This window comes from Rhea pennata, chromosome 4 (genome assembly GCF_028389875.1).
Source record: "Rhea pennata isolate bPtePen1 chromosome 4, bPtePen1.pri, whole genome shotgun sequence".
In the NCBI taxonomy this organism is placed as follows: domain Eukaryota; kingdom Metazoa; phylum Chordata; class Aves; order Rheiformes; family Rheidae; genus Rhea; species Rhea pennata.
The window spans coordinates 15,626,632-15,649,713 of record NC_084666.1 but is presented as its reverse complement, the minus strand read 5'-3'; the positions used below and the strand labels follow the sequence as shown (position 1 = coordinate 15,649,713).

The window sequence follows — 23,082 nt, the reverse complement described above, 5'->3', positions numbered from 1 at the left end:
TGGTAAAAATGAAGAAGTGACTGGGTTTTGGTATGTGAGGGATAAGAGCACCCGTGAAGACTAAATAACTGAGGTTTCTGTCTTTTGTTGGTCTCATTCTGCTTCCTCTGTGTGTGCTATGTGTTTTCAAATCTAGCTTCTCACATTTGTTTCACACCTAGTTCACATACTTATCCTTTTACTTGCTATAGAAGGTATGGTTTTTCTCTTCCTCTGTCACTAGAATTGCTGGACAGGAAGAATGTAGGATATAGTGGGCGATGCCTCTGAAATACTGCATTTCATGTGTTCACTGTGAAATTTCGCCATTTGACTTACTTCCATAGCTTTTTCCTTTTAATACCCTCTCTCTTGGCTTTCGGGAGCTGTCTGGTCTTCAGTTTTCCCAAAAAGTAATGTCCTTGTGTCAGTTGACTGAAGATGATAACTTGCATTTATTTTTCTTGTCCAGTATCACACATTATTTAGAAGTAACGTGATTCAGGTCCTGTAGAACTGTTGGAAACAATTTAAAAACAAAATAGCATCAGTTCAAGCTGAGGAAGATGTGTATGTTACCACTGGCTAGGAATTACTCTATTCATGAGGCAAGGGAGGAGTGATGTACTTCTATTCGTTTGTTATATGGTAGCTGAATGAATAATTGGATTGTTTTTAAGGGAAGCAATAAGCACTGCTAGAGTAAGGTCTAAGAGAAGGAGAGCTGACAGGGAAGAAAGCATGAAAGGAGTGTGGGACAGAAAATCTGAAAGAGACTTTATTTATTTAAATAAAGCAGACAAAGTAGGAACACAATCTGAAAAAAAGTATGAAATTGGACATGGGGACAGCGTAAGACAAAAATAAGCAGCTGTTACTGATAGTATTTTTTTTCCTGCATATTGATTACTAGAAGAAAGATAGATGCATAAGATGCTGTGTGTATACAGGTCTTAAATCAGTTTTCTTGCTCCATTCTTCCTGAGCCAAAATGGTTTTCATTACAATAAATCAGCAATACTAGTATGGATTGAAGAAAAAAAATGTTATAATCCATATATTTCTGCTCCTTCTATACAGAGGTTGTCTTATTAATAAAGTATATGGCGATGTTGATTTGAACTGGAACCATTTTGATTTGCTGCTGTTGGGGAAAAAAAAAACAAAAAACCAACTTCGGGCCTTTGAAAGTAAACTTGGAGCTATTCACAGGAAAGGAGGTCCTGAAAAATAGACATGCTGAAGAAGAGAAGCAGTTGCAGTTCTGTCCTTCTGCCACCCATTGCAACTGGAGACGGAAGTAGGGTAGCTGGAACACCTTGCCTTTGCCTCCTCTTCCTGCTATCGGATGTTGAAAATGATACATGTAGTGCCCAGCCTGGTGTGGGAGTTTGTGGGAACTGAGGCACAGATTCTAACAGCTGAGTGGTGCCACTTTTGGATTTCTGAGGATACCATTTTTTTGTAAATAATGTGTTAATCCTGGATCTTGTTGTTACACTTGATCTCAAAATCTTTAAAAATGTTTACTAACTGCTGCTATAGTTTGCCATTTATAAGATTAAACATTCTCAGGGGTCCTGTGCAGATTGGCCTATATAAATATTTCTTCATAGATTAATATCTAATTTCAGTCTTAATAAGTTACTCTTTTTGATAAGTAGAGGTGGACTGGAAAGACATTAGCTTCATATGATAGAACTGTTTCTATTATCTGTTTTTTATCAGATATCTGTACAGTTTTCCTTCCTCATGAAGGTAGACTGTTCTCTGTAAGAAGTTCTCTACAGTGAACAGTTACGTTTGTTTATAATAGTTAGTGCATTTCCGTCATTTATTTAGTATTTCTTTTCATTTTGTCTATCTTCATTTTTTTGTAGTAGGGACAGCTTATGGTTGAGGGATCAGTGTTGCTGTGGTTAGAGAGTGGCCTTGGCATTTTATAAGGGTGTGAGATCGAAGGGACAGATACCTGTTGCTTTTTGGAAAGTGGTAGTGATTCTCAATAGATTAGTGAAGCTGGTACATGAATGGAAATTTGTGGTACCAGGACTATGTACTTTTGTGCTACATGTATTGACTTTTAGCTTTAGTTTCTCATTTTTATAACTATGATATTGGCTTTGGCATTCCTTTCTGAAAGCTTTCTTTAAGATTCTCAAGTTCTCAAAGAACTATCGTTGATAAGGTTTTCTCTGAGTTCCCACATTCTCCTGGAGAGCAAAAAGTGTCAGAGCTAGCTGTCTTTATTTGTACTTTGTGACTTGTCTGCTACTATTTCATAAATATTTTTGCTTTCTTTTTCTATTTACTTATATAGTCATTTAGGAATAACTTGTCAGCAAAGTTTATACAATAAGTTGATGACACTGAAAAATGTAAGCAAGACATTCTTTCTTTGCCTCACCCTTGAGGTTTAATTGCATCTTTGTTTATCTCCAAAACAACCCCTGAATATCAGTTTGTCGTTAGAACAGTGTTTTGTATATATTTCACTGCTGCCTTGATTGCTGTTTGTTAGTACCCAATGAACTTTTTTTTCCCCTTAAAAGAGGGAAGTTGCAAGACCAAGATTCAGAAGTGTATTGCCATTTGGAAGAGCATATAAGCATTTCCTTTAGAGCTTTTAAAACAAATGTCAGAATCTATCAAATTAGGTTTAATGGAAAGTCTACTATGGCAGTTGGTACTCTGATTCTCTTAGTAGACACGTCAGGGAACAAGATTTTGTTGAAATTATGTTATGCTCTGATCACTAGATTAATGGCTGAAACTATGAATTGAGACTGATCTTTTTATGAACAGTTACTAATCACTTGTTTATTTTTAAAGCTAGAGTTGCATTAACTATTATTTAACTTTAATTTTTTTTTACATTGATACTACCCATCATAGCTTTACAAGCAAAACTATTGTGCAGAATCTTTTATGGGAAGCATGATAGAGAACAATTTCAGGATTGAAGGCAGAATTTGCATTATAAAAGTAACTGAATATGCACTGGGATAACTTCTCCATTTCGTGTTGTGGAAGAGTTTGAACTGTTGCTCTTAGTGTTTTCTGGATAAATACTTGTTCTGTGAATAAATAGAGGACTCAAGTCTGGTAATCCAACCCCTTTCATGAGCACTAACATCCACTAGAAAAAAAATTAAAAAGGAGTTAGTCAATGATTTTCTGCTATAAATTCCTTTGCATTCAGGAGCGCAGTAGAGAAAACTGTTTAAGAGAGCTGTGCCATGCTGTTGATCACTTGTTGCTCTTATTGGTAGGCTGTTATTTGAATGTATGTTGTTTATTTTTACTAACACCCTTAGAAACCTTCAGGGAATTTTGAGTGTCACAGAGTGATAAAGCCAGTATTAACTGAGCCCTTAAAACAAGAAGGGAGGTTGTTTATTTAATGGAGATCTAAAGTAATGTGTTGGAGAATATACAATACTATGATATAGTCAGATGATATTTTAATTTGTAGTCTGGATGCTAGTTACTTCAATGAAAAGGAAAATTGCAAAGGAAAGACTATGAAGTGTATTCCTGCAGTGTTTTTGTCTACATCATTTAGGGTCATGAGAATTTTAAAATAATGACTTTATAATCTTAAGGTTCTGCAATACTGAGTTTTTAGTATTATAGGCTGAATTTTTGTTGAATTTTATTTTGCACATCATTAGTATTACAGTCACATAGCTACAGCTAGAAGAATCTTCTTATGATTCATCCTGTGTGGTTCTCAGCCTTTCCACAGCGATATAAATGTGTAAGTGTACTTAGGCTATTTCTAATTTACATGCTTTTTCATTTATTTATTTATTTTTAATCCTCTCAGGGCTTGAGTTCAATGAAGTAAATGAAAATATTGCCATAGTGTTTAACTGATTTTTAGATTACTTCCTAAACATATCTTCTCATCTCAAAATACCTGTTATTATATGAGAGCAATAGGAAGACAAATGTGATACAAGCGAGAACAGTAAATCTTGTTATTTAATTCACAAGTAATTTTATGTTTGAATAAATGTTTGCCTATTCATACTAGAGCTTTAATGCTGGGGCTGTGGTGGTCATGTGTTCATGCAGAAAAAGAGTAAGTTGCATTTTTTTTCCTTCTGTGTACTTATTTGACATATTACTAGCATAATTTAGATCTTTGTTACAGCAGATCTATTAAATAGAACTTGTCTGTTCTCACTTTTTAGAATGACTGGCATTATTTTACTGAAGCACTTTAATTGTGCTCAGCATTTTTTAGTAACTGTTGACGTGGTTTACCTCTTCAGATCTTGATGAACTGAAAGTTGATGAAAAAATCCTTTTTGCTAATTTTGAGTTTTCTAGGGCAGCATAGGGGTTTTGCGAAGTTGTTATTTTTTCCCCCGCATAAATAAACTTAGTTAGATTTTATTTTTGTAATTACTTTTTTTTTCCATGTGTGATATTAACAAGAGATTTGTGAGTGTTTGCCTCTAAATTAGTGTAGGATATATGGTTAGCTACATGGCATTCACATTTAATATATTTTATTTTTTTAGACAATGTAAACAGTACAAATAGTTTGTAATTCTACTTCTCTTTTTTGTTGTTTTTCTATAACCTTAGATTGTGGGGTTTTCTTTCTTTTCTTTTTTTTTTTTTGCCTTACATGAAGAGATTAAATTGCTAGTGAAAGAATTTAAATACCATGCTTCATTATTTTATGTTAGTTAGTTGTGCATTCTTTTAGTGGTAATAGTAAAAGTAGTGTCCTGTAGTAAAAGCTGATATTCTTTATTAGGCTGACGATGTATTAGTCTACTTTCATAAAGCCACAAAATACAAATCTAAGAAATAAATTTTCAGAGTTGTTTTTAGTGGAATGGTTTTGCAAATGTACATTACTAACATGAGTTCAGTCTCTTTTCTGTGTACAAATGTTTGCAGCCTTTGTTTCCATCTTAGACTGTATGTAATCCCTGATCCTGAAACTTTCATGTACAGTGGCAGGAATCCTGCAACACTTTGGAGCCCCTGTGGGCCTGTGCACTGTGCAGATGTCTGTTCCTTCACAGAATGTTGGTTTGGGATTGTGGTATTCTGTACCAGGGATGGGCCCTTGTTTTGGAAATGAGCACTTTTTAGAAATAGTAAGCTCTTCAGGTTTTGGGTAGTGTCACTTTGTGTCAGGTGGAGCATACTAATGATATTTCATTCACATCTGTGTAATATTCTGTAATGTGAATATTATACTATCTTTGAAATACAACAGAAACATATACCTTGTTGCTTTTTGTATATATTAGAAGCCTTTGCCCCCTCTTTTTATTATGCTGAAGGTGACTGGAATGCTTGTCAATACAAATCCATGGACACTATCAGCATGTGTTGATTTAAAAAAAATGCTCAACTGTATTACGTAATTCTGTTTTCATATTAAGTTTCTGACTTTTTAAAATGTCAACTTAATTTGATATTGTTCTGTTTTAGACATCCTTAGCCACACGTTTTGCCCAAGAAACCTTTGGAAAACAGTACAAACAAACTGTGGGACTGGACTTCTTCTTGAAAAGGATAACATTGCCAGGTAAGAGAATAAAGAATCTACCACTGGGAGGTTGGGCAGCAATAAGATTTGCAAAAAGTTAGTCTTCAAAGTAAAGTACGCTAAATAAGCTTGCTACAGTGCTTTTTATGACAAAGTAGATTAGACTATTAAGAGAGAATTTTCTTAGTATGTTCTTACCAGGTGACAAAGGGTTATACATTTGCAACTTTTACCTTTAAGTACTTCAGTAAAATACTGAATTCAAGTAAGAGCAATGTTAGCTGTGTGCATAATTTTTAAGCATACTGTTTGCTCACATAGGTAGTATAACATGTAACAAAGAAACAGAACTTTAAATATAATAATTGAAAATTATATGCTTTTTGAAAGAAATAAAAATTTTAAAATAAAATACACAACTGGTATTTGGGCTGTATGGAGAGGGATAATGTAGCTATGGAATCACAGTGCTCTAATATGTGAATGCTGTTTTATGCAAGGCAGCATGAAATTGCTGGCATTTAATAGACCACTAAAATTTAGGGTCCCTCGGCACTCATAAAAATACAGTTTGAGCATTCAAGATGTTTCATTTCACAACGGCAAAGAAACTATTTAGATGCCAGTTGCAGTGCACTGCATGGAAAATGCAAAGAAATAATTAAAAAAGAATAGCTGTTGCTAGAAGTTTGTTTCTGAACAACTGGGACTTTAAAGTGAGATTTTTTTTTCCATTAATCTGTGGTTGCTCAATTTGTAAGCATGAAAGTATTTCATGGTTGCTCAATTTGTAAGCATGAAAGTATTTCATTAAAGTAGTTTACTCTGGTTAGAAACCATAGTTGGAAAACATTTAATTATTAAAGTTGTAGTGAGGTTTGATGAAGTTGATGCAAGTTCTGTCTTGTTGAAGGGGATGTAAAAGCAGAAATTAAATATTTTAGCTATCACCTGAAATCTTAAGAAAATATAGTAAGCTTTTTGAACTTATTTGATTGATATTACTAATTTCTTGATTTATGCTTATTTTTTTTATTAAGTGAAATCAAATGCAGGAAGACTGAAAAGATTGTTCTGTTTTTTTGACTTGGACATTTCATTGTATCTCTTGTATCTGATGAGAAATAAAATACCAAATTTCAGTGCTTATTTCTCCATAAAACCAATAGAATAATTTTCCTATTCTACTACTTCCCTCTAAAAATATCAATATGTAGAACACTTACAGCAGTATGTGAAAGTGAAATGTGCATACAAATCATGCAGTGTATGTGCTGAGAATCTGTATTTTTGCAAGTTTTTTTTTTTTTTTCCAGCTGTTAAGCGTACAGAAGCTATTAGTAGATTATTGGGATTCTAACTATTCACGTTGCATGGAAATTTTGGAAAAGCATCAACTTCTGGCCCATTCATATTTTACTCTGTTCTAGTTTGTCTTGTGACAAAATCAGAATATAGGTGAAAATAGCCCTAAAACAATGAAAAAGTCTGTACATATCATTAACAAAATAGTAACATTCATGCAATGTGTTCGTATTCGTATTCAGGAAGAAGCCTTTTTTTTTTTTTTTTTTTTCCCTATGGATTCTCATTATGTCTTTGCTTATTCCTGTATATATATTTGAGTGGGTAGATTTGTGTTTTTGGGGAAAGATGGGGTGGTGGTAGGGAATGAGGCGGAAAGAAGAGAGCAAGGAAGGGGAATGAAGTTCCTAAGTAGCGATATGGAGAGCATTACTTAAGTAAATAGATTTTTCTGATTTCTTGATTAGTTCTGGGTTTGTGGAGTTGCTATTTTTACTTAAAAGGTTAATTCATGCCACTGAACTGAAATCATATGTGTATCAGTAGAAAAAAATATCCTTGATTTCTATTATTTAGTAGGAGAATTGGCAGATAACTATTATTACAGTATTTCAAATTGTTATTTTTCTTTTAAATGTAAACAAACATTTTGGAAGTTAAAATTATCAATTTTTAGAACTGCATAGAAGTTTACACTAGACATGCATTAGTAATATGTTTGAACATGTAAATTAAAGTACTGATTTTATTTCTTTCATAAAAGCTCTATTTGTCTTTAGATGTTTTAATAACTGCAGTTTTACTACAGAAAATATTTTACATGGTAAAACAATATGGTTTGAATACACACAGCAAATCCTTTTACTAATTTAATTGTGAACAGTATGACTTCTAGTGTTCAGCTGCTTACAAATTATCTTCATGCAGTTTGTACTTGAAAAAATATACTGAAATTGATTTGTTCAAAGTATATTTTGTGATTCTGGATGCAACCACTGTTTGAAATAGTGTACCGATTATTCAGAGGTTGGGCTGATGGAGATTCTTAGGAACCATAATCAAAATACTTTTAGGAAGGTTGTGTGTGCAGTTCAGTAAACAGGGTTCTTCTGTGAAAAGTTCTGTTCTTGTTTTTGGTTTCTTTCCTTTTTTTTAAGTCTGCAGTACAAGAAACAGGTAGTCATATGTTTTTAGTTTCATCTTGGCTGACTGTGTAGCACTTTGGGTAGGGTTAACCAATGTACCAAGCATACTTTTACAGGGTCACTGTTGAAGCAGCCCAGCGGCTTCAGTTCAGGCCCGAAACAATCCAGATATCTGCGCAGTGTTTCCACGCTTATTATAACTTCTCACTTGTATGTGTTTCCTGCAGAGTAAGGAAGTGCTTACATTTTCTCATTCCTTATCAGTCATGGATACTATTTTTCTGGGATTCTTCAGTTACTGTTTATTGATATGCTAACTTTGTTTCTAAGAACTGTCTTACTTCATGCATAGGTACTTCTTGTTTTAGTAATGTTCTTCAGTTCATTTTTCTTCTAAATCTGTTAACAAATAGAGGATTTGAGACTTTTAGCAGAAAATACAGCTTCATGGATTGTTATCATAGTTGTTAATTGTTTGTTAGATAAATTGTCTGTATTTTTTCCTGTGGTCAGAGGAATCCTGGCGTATTTCCCCTTACCCCCCCTTTCAAGAAAATGGCAAAAATGCCCCTCCCCCCAGTATGGATGATCAGCATGATTTTTCGCTAGCTAACAGGGGTCTTAAGTCATTTAAGCTTAAATGAACCTTGCAGCTTTTTTTTTTCTTTTTCCATCTTTTTCTTCTGATGTTAGTAGAAAAATGTAAGTAACTAATAATCAATTTATAATCGTAGATTTTTAAGATGAGGAGCCGCTGTTAGATCAGTTAACCTCCTATAATAAAGTTTCTCAGGTAATTTCCTATGTCTATCCAGATACTAAGCCCATATGTTGCGCATAATTACTACTCTGGGGGAAGGAGTCGGGGAGAGACTTATTAAAGCCTTTTAACACAAAATTAGGCATCTAAAAATGTTGGATTTGAAAGCTATAATATTTATAAAGCTTGTTTCCACATAGCTGATATGAATGATGTGGTAAATTTCCAGTAGAATGCATATAAACAAATTAGATGTAGAATGCTGCAGCATGGTGGACTTTTCAGTGTATTTAGTTTGTTTATCCACCGAAGAAGCATAGACATTTCAGAATGCAGAGTGCATTCATGAGTTTATTCATACTAGATGATTTATAGTCGTCTTAGTGGAAGACTTACCTGCGTTGTTTGCAGTCACTTATGTTCTAAGCTTTAAAAGAAACAATTAATAAATAGTGGATTCATTGTCAAAACAAATAAACTTCTTGTTCAGTGAGAGGTTAAATTTACTGACCAGGAGTGTTTATGATGTGTTTACTAAGCTCTGTGTAGAATTCTTTATCTTTAATATTTGATAAAAACTCAATTTAGCTTAAAAAGTCTTCTGAATAGATTGTCTCATTTCATTGCTATGTGTTTGAGACCAAAGTACTAATTTAGGAATAAGCACTCTAATGTGAATAAAACAAGATGCATCATAAAAATGTAATGTGGTTATACTTAATACCACAAGTAGTATATATTCGGCTGTATAGTTGTGATTTATTATTTATACTCATTGACTGCCAGGATATATTTTCATGGAGCACACTTACTTGCATAACTACAGTACACAAAGCAGTTGGTTGTAAATTGATGGCTGAATAGATCACATTGTGTAAATTAAGGTGGTTCATAACATACAATAAATAGATTGATTTAAGAGCATGTCTTTCTTAGCAACCCACAGTAATATTTTATTCTGTTTGAATCATTTCTTGAATGTTGTGATATATATGAATGTGATATATATATATATATATATGATGTTTATATAGAGAGGGGTGTGTGTGTGTGTATATGTGTGTATATATATAGTGTATATGTCTATTTATCTAGGAATAAAATACATAGGCAGTTGTAGGGGGTTTTTGTAAGTACAGAGAATTGTTACTAATTTGTGAGTTGTATACAGGTTAGAAAAACTTTCATCAGACCCTACTGTGTTAGACTCTGGTGCTTCCAGGTAATCAGTATAGTTTTGAAAATGGTTTTGACCATGCAAAATTAATCAAATGATACTTTCTTGTAAGTTTGTAGGGATAGGTTGCTGTGTGCATGTGTTCAGTCTGTGGCTTTCTGTGCTGCTAGATTGCAGAATATGTGTGACTTGTAGGGTATCTATCTACAGTAGTTACGCTACTTTTTTGTTAGTCGTGTTTTTGAAAAACACATCGGTTAATAGTTTAAATATAGCTTTAATATCAGTTTTGAAGACTGTTTTAGAGATTTACGTTGAAAGGAAGATCTATTCTTGATTTAGAAGTAAATTCTTGGAGGATGAAATTATGTTAATCAAGTCAAACTTAGTTGCTTGCTTTCCTCAGGATGGTAGGAGGAAGAAATAAGAGTCATAGTTTGCCTGAAAGCCATAGTTGCTACTGAAAGTAGACTAGTAGAAGCATTTCATTCTAATTTGTCAACTATATAATTCTGTAATTTCATAGAGACACTAAGAGCATCACTGCCAAAATTTTACTCTGTGCATTTTTTTCTGCTTCTACATTTGTAAGGAGAATAAAAGAAAAGGCACAGAGAATAAAATGTGGTTGGTATTAATGTGAAATATTAGGTTGATATTAAGAGAAATTAAACACAATAGTTAGTATTGTGCTATAAAACTTTCCTTCTGTAAAATATGCTGTATAATTTCTAGTTAACAATGTTATGCTTTATGCAATTCTAATTATCTTCTCTGAACTAACAGTTTCACTGCATCTTAATGAGCATAGCTTGATGCAGGTGACTTTTTCCAAATGCTTTTAGTAATCTTCTTTAGATAAGGTTACTATTTATTGTATACTTATAAAAAGCTATTTCTGTTGATATACTGAAGCTGTATTATCAGCTATGATAATAAATTATTTGTATTTAAATTTCCAGGTTACTAATGTGAAAGAAAACATCTGTATCTTTTTTTTATATATCTTTTTCCTTTTTTTCCTCCCCTCCAGGAAATTTGAATGTTACTCTTCAAGTGTGGGATATAGGGGGGCAAACAATAGGAGGCAAGATGCTGGATAAATATATCTATGGAGCTCAGGTACGGTATAAGTGGTGATAATTTTATCTAAGTAATGAGATAGAATTCTTTGGAACTTTGCTCTCAACATTATACTTACATTGCAGGATATATATCTATATCTTTTTTTGTAGATCTCAATGCTGAAAATCTGCTTAATCTAAACTTAATTGATAGTAATATGCAGCTCTTAATATGGAATGTAGTTAGTGTTTTTGAGCTGATTTTAAATAGCAAAGTAAAGGTGCTCATTTGTAGATCCTAACAAGTCTCGAAAAAAAAAAAAGATTTCCATGCTTTGCGTCTTGAGTTGAGAAAAGGAGTCATAGTAAATAGTATTTGGCTATTTATTTGGTAGATATAGTGGCTGCTTTGAGAGCAGATACCTCCTGGGGTGAAGAAGTAGCAGGAGGAAATTAAGAGCAATTCTACACTATGAAACTCATACGTGCAATTGACTTTGTAAGAGGGCAAACAAAAGGAGGCAACTAAATATTTTTGCAGAACTCCAGTGAAAATTTTATTTAGAGGTTAACTAAGTGACTTAAAATGAATTGCAGGATTAAGTATGAGATAAATACTGTAACAATATATTGAGAAGATTTGGGATGATGTACTGTACACCAGACTTTTTAACATGAATGATCACATGATGTACTCTGTCCTTTAATTTGGAGTTTGTAATGAGAACAGTAAGCATAATATACTTCATAGGTACTTCTGAAAAGAAAACAAGTATATCTGTGTGTGTGTGTCTTCCATTACTTTAAGCAGCAGAAATACAGGATCCTAAAACTTCTGTTGGATAGAAACTTTTCTTTAATAAGTATAGAGCAGGAATGGCTAATCAGGTATTAGGTTTTATTAATTGACAGGATAAAGAAACTTATCAATTTCATATTTGGCACTTTCAAAAAATACTTTAATGCTTTTAGTTGTTTTTAATAAAAAAATATTTTATTGCCCTGTAAAAGATCTATCAAGCAACAGGAGAAACTGGCTTCCATGACAGAGGGAATTTGATTAATCACAAATTGTTACCATATGCACAAAGTAAACTCTATGAAAGAAGTAAAAAGCTATTAACTTTTCTGCATTGCATTTGGTGATATCTTAGGAGTTTCTTATCAGCAATAGTAGATCAAAAAAGTTAATACTAGTGCTCCAAGGTAGGTTCATATCAGTAAACCTAAAGTTATAGTAGTCTGATTTTCTTTTTAGTCGTTTTGAGCAAATCAACAAAAGAATCCATGTCCAATCTCTTCTTTAACCTCTTCCCACCCTCCTCCCCTTTTAATTTTTTACATTTCATTATTATTTTTTTAATGAACTAATGGCTCTTCTCCCTTGCCTTGTTGGCATATAACACCAATGTTTGTAATAATCATCTTATCCTCAGGGCTGACTTTGAATACACATCTGTATTAGCTTTGTAACGATATCTCTTAAAGACAGATAAAGCTATCCTTATCTTCATCTATTTGTGAAAAACATTGTGAATAATTCTGAAAGGCACTATATTCGTTTTGTTTCCAGGCTGAAGTTTATTTCATGTAGAGCATCTGTAGCTTTGTGGAAGAAAAAGAGGAAAGATGAAATAGTGCAAGTAGGAGTATTTAGAAGGAAAAATCTTAAATACATAGAAAAAAATCTGTGAATGGGCAGCAAAGCAGCAAAAATGTGACTTAGAAGAGCCAGCAAGGCTGGATATAGTAAGGGGTAAATTGTGCCTAACCAACCAGATAATCTTACGTGAGGAGAGGCTCTGTGTTTCCCTTGACTTTAACAAGTCTTTTGTCATCTCCCATAGTATTCTTGCAGACAACTGGGGAGATGTAAACTGGATAAGTGATTGAAAAACGGGGTTGACAGTTGGACTGAAAGGGTCCATAGCTGAATGTCTTACTCACCTGATAACGAGTGCCTGGTTATGAGTGGTCATGTGTGCTTAGTGGTCAGTCCTATTTTATGTCTTCGTTAATAAATTGAATAATAGAACAAATTATATTGCAGATTTGCAGATGACGCTGAATGGGTGGGAATGGCCAGTAAGCTGGAGTGTAGGGCTGCAGTTTAAAGAAGCCATGACAAACTAAGGAAATGGGCTGACAGAAACCTCTCGAAGTTCAGTGAAGGCAAATGCAAAGTCATGAAGCTGGGATAGAATAACCTTGTGATAGAGATGGATGATCTGGATGGGGGGGGGCCCTTTCCAGCTTGAATTATGATAATAAAAGTAAGAAATTAGAGAGATTATTTGTAATATACCCAGGCTATATACATGTAGAGTGAATGATCTGGATGTACTGCAGTAGTTTTGAGTCGCTCTGCATATACTTAACCACAGTCATTTAGACAGTATATGTAGACTATGAACTGTTTTTCTTTAAAGATAGCTTATCTGCAGATGAGTAAAGTATCATAAGTTACTCTTTGCTGGAATGAATTTTATCTTTACAATTTTGATCTAAAATATTTTATGAATATTAATAAACTGCAAAATCTAATTCCATCATATTAAAGTCAGTTATTGGATGGGGCCAGCGAAGGATAAACCTGGAGAATAAAACTACATGTGCACTTAGTGTTTTTTGGTAGCTTTTTTTATTGTGACAGACTTTGACGTAAACTTGACACCTTTTAAATATTGACCATTTAGTGTGAATATATTATTTGGTTGAATAATGTTATGACACTTCCATAATTGTAGTACTGCTGTATAACAGTAGTGCTGCTGTTTGTATGGGAAACATATTTCAGAACTACTCCCATCCCTTAGCTGTAACTGCTGCCCCTATCCACATATCTAGTTTAAAGTATACTTAAGAGCTGGCATATGCTACCTCATAAATTGACTTGTTAATAGAATAAGAGTTCTGCAGACCGTACCTTCTCTAGAGACCAGCAAATCATTTCTGCAGTATTCTCAGTTTCCAGTGGCCTATATTTGAAAATATTTTATAATTCAGGAACAAAAAGCACTCACATCTGTAGTAATGTCTCTATTACTAGAGTGCAATTATGCAAGCAGGGAGTATTTGCCACATTGCTGGAGACTAGAGAATTAACATACTGTTCTCTGCATGTTGTCCTCCATATGTTTCAAACCCTTTTCATGGCAAGGAAATGTGCTACTTCTGTGTTACAAGGCCAGTGTTAACTTTCTGCCTTAATTCCTCATGCATAATGGAGAAATAACAGGTTTTATGTTTTCCACTCATTCTGTACTGAATAGACTAAGTTTGTGGAAAATATGATGTACTTTTGGTGAAAGCGAAGATGGAGTTTCTACTTAAAATAAAAAAGGAGAAATACATTTTAGCTGTGGAGTTATGGATAGTTCTTCATTAATTATCCATGTCACAGTAAAGTTAGTGTTGTTGTGTCAAATCTAAGCAATAATTTTTCTCTGACCCAGGTGCTATGCTGCCCATTTTTTGGAATCTCTAAGGTGTTATACGTGCCAGCTTTGCCCTACTTGGATGGATTGCTCAGACATAAAACTTGAGTAACCTGTTGGTGAAGTAGATATAGTATAGTTTTATTACAGTTATGCAATCTCGCATGAAATCATGTCTATTGTTGCAGTTATCCTGAGCATGAATTGAAGTAATGTTCAAGGGATGACAGTATTTACATGTGGTTTTATTCAGCTTTACAAAAATTTTATGGTGTGGATATTGGCATTTGACTTACCTGTTATCAAAGAAGTTGGGGGATCTAACAGTTTGGGAGCAATCTCTCAGTTCATGAGCAGATAATGGTATGAAGAGAGAAAAATCAGAAAAGGTAACTTAGAACAACAATATAGTATGCAGGTCAGAAGAAAACAGGTCTGAGATGCAGAACCACATAAATTAGGGTTCAAGTATTTCAGTTTCCTAAATACAAGAAAGAAGTAATTGAGAAGATAGAGAATGATCAAGAAAAGAATATACTTTAAAAGCAGTGTTTTAGATCAAGCAGTGGGGTACAAAAAGGAAGGGTGAGTCCTAGTTCCAAGCTTTGTTCAATAATTTGGTTCATGACAATGCCACCAAGAAAGCGATGGCTTTTCGTCCAAAGGTGTAGGTGGGCTGCACTTGGCTGGAGGATCTGTAGCAGTGTAGCACTTTGAAGAGATAGAGACAAAGTTGGCCAGCCTTAAACGTCTTAGATTCTATTAACTTTGTGTTTCATCTGACTCTGATTAAACTTTAAAGCATCTTCAGCACTGAAAAATTTGCTTTGCCTTCTGCAAGCTGGTTTGCTGTGCTTTTCCGCAAGCTGGAGAATAGGCTGGACCAGTGCAGAAAGCAGCATGCCATGTGCCCTTTCTCATTTACAACTTTCAGCCTCATGTTTGTTCTTTTAGTCTTTTTAATACCTATCCATCAGCTCTAGTGTCTTCTTCCCCACTGAATATCTCATTATCCATGTGTCCTTTCTGGAAAAAGGCTTATATTATAACAGACAAAAATATACATGTAAAGGCATTTGAGTGGTTATAAAAATGGTCAGGAGAAGTTATGAAACAAGATACTAACGAATATGGGTAGAAAAGCTGGAAGAGGGTAGTGGATATTTAATATTAGATTTGATTACTGAAGTAGAGGGGGAAGAGAAAAAAGAAAAAGGAAGTGGGTGTCATAAGTTTTAATTTCCTTGAAGGAACTGATGAAAAGTGTTCCGAAGAAAGTGATAGACATAATTGCTTTAAAGACTTTAAGGAACAAAAAGCTCAGCCAGCCAGTTGATGGTGTTGAAGTAAGAGAGATGGATTTGTATTGCAGTCGTAGGGAAATAGAAATTGAAGAGATCTCAGTAGGAGCTGTTCCCTTCTTCTGAAGCTATACATGCCTAATTTCTACTTCATGTTTCAGCAACCTTGAAAAATTCTTCAGTTTTAGGAATTCTGCTATGACCAAAGGTGTATTTTGAAGCTTAACTGTTCTTACTGTTTACATGTTTTCTCTAATATGTACTCTTCTCTCTATAATCCTCTCTGATTAATTTTATTGCTACTTGTCTCCTTGATCACAGAATAATAGGAAAATTCGTATTGGAAAGGACCTCCTGAGGCTTCTAGTCCAACCTCCTGCTCAAAGCAAGGTCAACTGCGAGGTCAGAGCAGGTTGCTCAGGGTTTTATCCAGTCTGTTCTTGAAAACCTGTAAGGACAGAGATTATACAGCCTTTTTGAGCAGCCTGTTCCACTGTTTGACTCTTCTTCTGGTGAAGAAATTATTCCTTATTTCCAGTTTGAATGTCTCTTGTTTTGACTTAACTCCTGTTGCAGTTCATCCTCCTGCCATGCGATGCTGTAAGGAGCTCCATCTCCTTAATAGCCTCTCTGCGGGTACGGGGGTGCTGCTGTTAAGTCCCTTAAAGCCATCTCTCTTTCATGCTGAAGAGGCCTGGTTCCTTCAGCTTCTCCTCATAGGACAAGTGCTCTGACCATCTTGGTCATCTTCCACTGAGCTTGTTCCAGTTTATCAATGTTTTTTGTGTACTAAGTAGGGGGGCTGAGATGGCTGATATTCTAGGTATGCTCTAGGTAGTGCTGAGCAGGGGGAGATAATCACTTCTCTCAATTATGTGGCTGTGCTCCTGCTAGTGTACCTCAGGATACTTTTGGCTTTCATTGCTGCCAGCGAATGCTCCTGGCTTGCATTCGGCTTGCTGCCTGCCAAGACCCTCAGGTCATTTTCAGCTTCTATCCAGCCAGTCTTCCCAGCTGGTGCTGTTTTTTCCTTCCCAGCTGCAGGACTTTGCATTTGTCCTTGCAAAATGTCTTAAGACTCCTGTTGACCCATTCTTTCAGTGTGTCTAGGTACTTCTGAATGGCAAGCCCTGCCGTTGACTGCTCCTCCTAGTTCACGGTCATCTGCAAACTAAGTATAAAAGCATATAAAAAAGAGAAGTTCTTTTAGCTTTGCTTGACATTTTTAGCATCAGCATTGTGCCAGCCATCAGTCCTGTTTGTTGAAACAATCTGTTTTTTTCAATTTTCATGTCAGTTATGCTTCTTAAACCTCTGATATTATTACTGTTCTCTTCTAGTCTACCTTTTTCTAGACAACCAGTGCCCAAAGCTGGATGCAGTATATCAGCTGGGATGTTTCATTCCATCTGATATTTGCCTTTTTTTGCTACAAAGTAAATTTGACTTGTGTTCAGCTATGGTATACTCTAATTCCTTGATCCTTTGCTACAAACCAGCTACAAAGCCAGATGTTTCCTACCCTGGTGCAATTGATTATTGCTTTCTTTGAACTTCTTCTGGTACTTATTGAATTGTATCCTATTATTTTTAGATTTTTCTCCCATTTAGCAAGATCATTTTATAATCTAAACTCTCTTCAGTCTTTACTAGTCTGTTGTCATCTGTGAAATTAATCTAATAAACATGCACTCTGTTTCATGATCTGAGGCAATCATGAAACTATCAAGTATACCAGACAAACCTCTGGAAAAACTCTACTTGAAAAATCTTTTCACTTGACACTGAGCTATTGAATTGATTAATTTTGTATCCATTGTATTGTTTCTCTAGATTATTCCTGAAAACCTAATGTTTGGGACAGTGTGTAGTTTCAGGGATATTTATTTTTTAGATATCAACTCCAAGAGAACAATAGAAGCTATGTTGATTATATTCCTTAATTACAAGATACTTAGTTTTTTATGATATAGTTGAATGCAGTATAACTTAAAAGGGAGGGAGCTGGCCTTTCACATTCCAAAGGAGAGCAGAGGAGTGACAGTCAGGCATATGAGAAACACTTCAGTCATACATTTCTTCTTCTTATTTTTTTTTTTCAAAAAAAGGGAACTGTAAACTACAGACTGCAAACAAAGCTAGGTAAAATAGAAGTCCTTTTCCACTGTGATTTTTATCTTCCTATTAGTATGAAGTGCTTTTTTGGACTTTTCAATGTAATATATATGCAGTTTGGAATATTTATAATATAACTAATTGTGCTCTTTTGTGTATTGCTGTTTTTTCTCCCTTTTGTAATTAAATTAGCATCTGAATTTGAAACATTATAGTATTGCTTTATATTCCCTGTAAAGTATATCTACTACAGAAGCTTATGCTGACTCTTTTTTAATTATTCCTTAAAAAGTAAAATGCCATTGATTGTAAAACCCTGTTTTATAATAATAATCTAATTATTTTAAAATTTAACAATATTTTATACCCTGTCATGTTTTAAATCTGTCTTTCCTTTAGGGTATTCTCTTGGTTTATGATATTACGAACAGCCAGAGCTTTGAAAATTTAGAAGACTGGTATAATGCAGTAAAAAAAGCGAATGAAGAATCAGAAACACAGCCACTTGTAGCCTTGGTTGGAAATAAAAGTAAGCAATTCATTTTTAAATATTAATTGGGATACTGTGAGTATTTAAAGAAATATCATAGTATTATAGTATTAACAGTATCGTAGAAATATCGTATCTTTAGCAAAAGGAAGCCGGTTTGTGTGTTTGTGTCTTATGCATTAAGCCTATGCTGGCCATGTTTAGATGACCTATTTGGGTGCACCTAAGGGTTCTAGTTCCTGGGCAGCCAGGTTGAGGGAGTTGCTGGAGCATGCTTTGTTTGGGACATAGCTTATCTGTCTCTTCTTTCTTGACTTGGAGAGCAGCACACAGGAATGGAGAGCATCTCTCTCACCCAAGTTTAAATTTGATATAGTTGTATATATCTGGATATATCTGTGGCATGCATCTAGAGTGGAGAACTGGGAAGCCTTCCTGTCTCCAATGAGAGGTATATTGTATTGTTCTGTGTATCAAGGAGAACAACTGTGTTTCTCTGCTGGATAGAGATTAGTAAATTAAACCAATGGTATCTATTATTTAGCATTAGAGAGAGTATGAGTTTTCTGTATCTTTTTTTTTTGTATACCAGTGATTTTTGCAAGTAATTAAAACCAATTAAATAATTGATATCTATTATATAGCATTAGATATAATATTTTGAGCTTTGTTATATTTTACTTTATTTTATTTTTTTGCAAGACAATAATTTTACATGAGGTTACTTTTTCTGTTGTTCCCGTGGGATTTTTTTTACCTGTCCTGTTTTTGACTGTGTGAGTGTAATATAATGCTTTTGTTTACTGCTGATCACCAAAATATACCACCTTAAAAACCATCCCTTGTTATTTCTCTAATTAGTTTCCGATTAATTCCATTTCCAATTAATACATCTTCCAGAAAAATCTTTGTCAGCATATCTGAGGTCTTGATTACAAAGTCTTAAACTTTTTTTTTATTGAAGGTGATATGAGTAACATAAAGCAACTTTAGAAACAGAGTTAAGTGATAGAAGCCTTTTTTAATAATTGTCATTCAAATTTATTTGAACAAGAATTTTTTTTGTTCCTTTTTTTACTTTCTCACATATTTAGTGCCTCTGACAATGTCCACATCATGGACTATTCTGGGAAAAGGCCCTACTTAGAAAGGTGGTATTGTTTGAAAGCATTTAAAAATAATATAGAGATAAACTTTAATTCAGAACATTTAATTGTAGTGTTGCTTCTGCAGTGTTACAATTTTTTATGATATTAATTATGAAAGGCTACTTTTTTCTAGGAAGAAAACAGAGAAACTCTTAGAGTTACAATGTATAAATAGCACTTCTGAAAGTATAACATAGACTGTGTTGTACTGTGGCACACCAGCCAATAATACAGATTCTGTTGAAATTCAAATGAAAAATATTTTTCACTGATTTATATTTTACCCCAGAATTGGACTTCCTAACTGGAGTTCTGCAAATCTTACAAAGTATTTACAGTAGGATACGCATAAGTAATTTCTTCTGCTGTAATGACACCATATAGGCAGAAAACCAGGCACAGGTTTCCATTTGCAGTTAAAAGATAATGTTTTTTCTCTGTTATATACCTTAAGTATATGTGTTGTGAGTCTTCCCTCCCCCCATATACATGCATGCAATTCTTTAAAGTCCGAGTATTTCTTCAGGAGTATCTGCAAATAGAATATGAGTGAGATACCAGATAGAAGACTGATAAATGGAAAGGCTTTCACTTTATGAAAACAGTATTCAGAGGAACAGTTTACTCTCTGCTTTTTCCTTCAGAAGCTGTATGTGTAGAAGAAAAGCCAGTTATTGCTTTCGTGTAATTCTAAGGATGTTTGTTGCTGTTGCACACATCACGAGCTTCTTGGTGTCTTTTAAAAGAAGGTTTTCAGAGGATGTTGCTTGCAGAGGTCATTCTTTTGCTTTATTTTTATTTTAACATGGTAAAAATTAAGCTTTTAGAAATTCGTTGCATTTCTGGACTTTATAAAAGGAGAACATCATCCAAGGGGGCTTCCATCTCAATGCTTTAATGTCCTGTGAGAGGTTACTACAGTCAGGCTGCTATTGTTACATAAATAAAAAACAAGGTAAGTGCTCACAGAGAAACATTGTGTTGATTCTTGCATATTACGAAGGGATAAAAACTACACTGCTAACATTTTTTTTTCAGATGAGATCACTGTGTTCAGAATAGCTCAACTTCTTTAGTCCGTAAGTAGTAAGACAGTTGTGTAGAATGTAAAAGCAAGAGGTTTCAAGGGATGAAAAGTCATTTCATAAACTTATTTGACCTTGTGCGTGGTATAGGACAGGTACTTTCAGTCAGTAGTTTCTATCTGAGACCTGTACTTGGTTTTTGAGCAATAGCATGTCTTTTACAAAAATATCCAAATATGCTCCCTGAAGGACTAGAAACTTTTTTTTTTTTTTTTTAAAGCTTTTATCAGAAAGAAAGTAATCAACTGTGGATACAGAAGTCAAGGATGCGGTTATTGTCATTCATGACACTTTGGAAAAGTTGGCCTATATTTAGGTATTTGGATAAGAATTTATAAGCCTACCTGTAACCATCCATTTTGAAACTCTTGGCCTAAAATTAGTGCTGCTCTTTCAAGTCTGTTCAACTTGGTTATACTCCCTTTTGTCAGATTTTTCACTTACTAATGTCAACCAAAAGAAAAGTGTTCCCCTCCCCCCCCCCCCAGTTTCAGGGTGAACACACACCCTGGAATCTCTGTTACAGGTGCTCTAAAAATAGGAACAAAGTTATGGTTAAAAACGACTTGGAAGAAAACAATAAGAAATATTGTTCTTTGTTATCCAATATGGAAAACTGAACACGTGAATTACAGCAGATATAAATTTCCTTGGGTAATTTTGTCATTGAAAACATGAATTGCTTCAAGTACAACAGTAAATGATACGTACTAGGTGTTAAATTGGCTGTAATAATGCATGATTTATTAGTGTTTTGTTACATCAATTTATAATCATTACAGCTGTTAAATTTGTCATGTTTGGAGGAAGTTCTTCAGTATTCTACCAAATTTGAAGAAACTGTGCTTTACATTGGTGATTTAAATGAATTGACACTAATTTTGACTCTTCCATTTTATTTTGCTTAACAATAGGTTAGAAGTATGAATGCAGCAAGCTCCTGTGTGTCTGATGAAAGGATGGTAATTAACTTCAGAGTGGCAGCTTATTAAAATGTTCTGTTGTGATTGTAGCATTAAAATTTACTGATCAAATGATGAAATGTAATTAAGGAAATTTCTATATACAACGCTATTTGTTTGCTTCTGGATTACATAAAAAGGAGGGACTAAATTGTTAAAAACAATTGGGAAAACACGAGAGATTTAGAAATGCATCCTTCTTTGTGAAAGGGATCTTTCTTTCTTTCTTTTTTTTTTCTTTTTTTTTTAAGATGCTGTTTGCCCTTCTGTGTGCTTAGTTTTTATTTTTCACTCTTTCTCACTTCTTTACTTCCTTACATCTTTCTCTACAGCTTGACCAGCTGATTCTGTCAGAGTAGGAGGCTGACTTGAGCCAAGATCTGGCCCAGACCTGCTTCCAGCACTTGTCCTATTCTCAGTTAAATCACTATCTTTCCATACTTGTGTGTGTGCGCGTGCACACTCAGTAATCAACATATAGAATCATAAAGCTTAATTCAGAATGTTTCTTTTTAAAATTACTCATAAGTCATGAGATTAAATCCTAAAATTTAGTGTGAAGTCTTAAATTTAACTTTCCTTATAACTTTACTGTAACTTACTTTACAGTATTTTAATCTTATTTTGATACAAAGTATATTTGAAATATGCTTATTTATATGTTGCTCTGTACCTCTTCAGTTGCACCAGAAATAAGTCTAAGCTTTGTTGTCAACAATAAAAAATTCTTTGGATTTTCAGCTTTTTTAAACTAAAACTTTTATAGGTATTGTACTGTTGAATACTTTGAAACGTAATATTGCATAGTGGAAAGTAAGCGCAAATGAATCAAATCGAATGAATGAAGTTATCAAATGAATGAAGTGTATCTTGTGTACTTAGAATCTTTTCTTAAACTTTTGGTGTTGATCTGTATTTCTGTAATTTGCAATGAGTTGTCTAGTCATTTGTGTGAATTAGAGAGGTTTTACTGTGTTTTATATGACTGATGTGTTTCATTCCTTTCTGCCTGGACTATTTCTTTGTATATTTTCCTCTGCACTAATCTATAACCGGACTCCTCAAGTGTCCTACCAACATTTTCAGTGGATATACTGTAAACAAAAATTAACCCAGGTTGCATGGGAGCTGCACTCTTTTTGATTTATGGCTACCTAGATGGTCTCAGGGCGGTGGTTATCTGTAACTTATGTAGGGGGTAGGAATTATCAGGTACCAGTGTATAGTGGAGGGATGAATGATTTCTATTTTTAAAGAGATTAACCAGATCCACTCCTCAATAAAGACTAATAACTCAGATTTTTAAACAGTCTTCATGACAGATGAGGGCACAGAGGAGAGTGCATCAACGCTAATTAAGAATGTTGACCGTTTGTTCGTCTTAGCTGTGATGAATTGATCTTGGAGTGCTATCTCTGAACAGGAAGTGATATGCTGTTACACTGTGAAGTTTAAAGGTTACATTTTAGTGTACCCTTTAACTTGTATTTACATACAATATTAAATCTTTTTAGCTATCTTATCTGACCACAGGAAGAAACATTTTCCAGCCCACATATGAATGAGTGTTTAGTATACTGTGTATTAATGTGA

The 23,082-nt window shown here is 34.1% G+C and overlaps 1 protein-coding gene across 2 annotated transcripts in view; it reads left to right on the top strand.

The window, feature by feature from the left end:
- Positions 1-23,082, top strand: part of RAB28 (RAB28, member RAS oncogene family) — a 66,053-nt gene that overhangs the window by 2,105 nt on the left and 40,866 nt on the right. For both annotated transcript variants that reach the window (XM_062574572.1, XM_062574571.1), the window contains exons 2-4: positions 5,443-5,539; positions 10,921-11,009; positions 18,204-18,333. In XM_062574572.1, the coding sequence (XP_062430556.1) occupies positions 5,443-5,539; positions 10,921-11,009; positions 18,204-18,333 (316 nt within the window). The remainder of the gene's footprint in view (positions 1-5,442; positions 5,540-10,920; positions 11,010-18,203; positions 18,334-23,082) is intronic.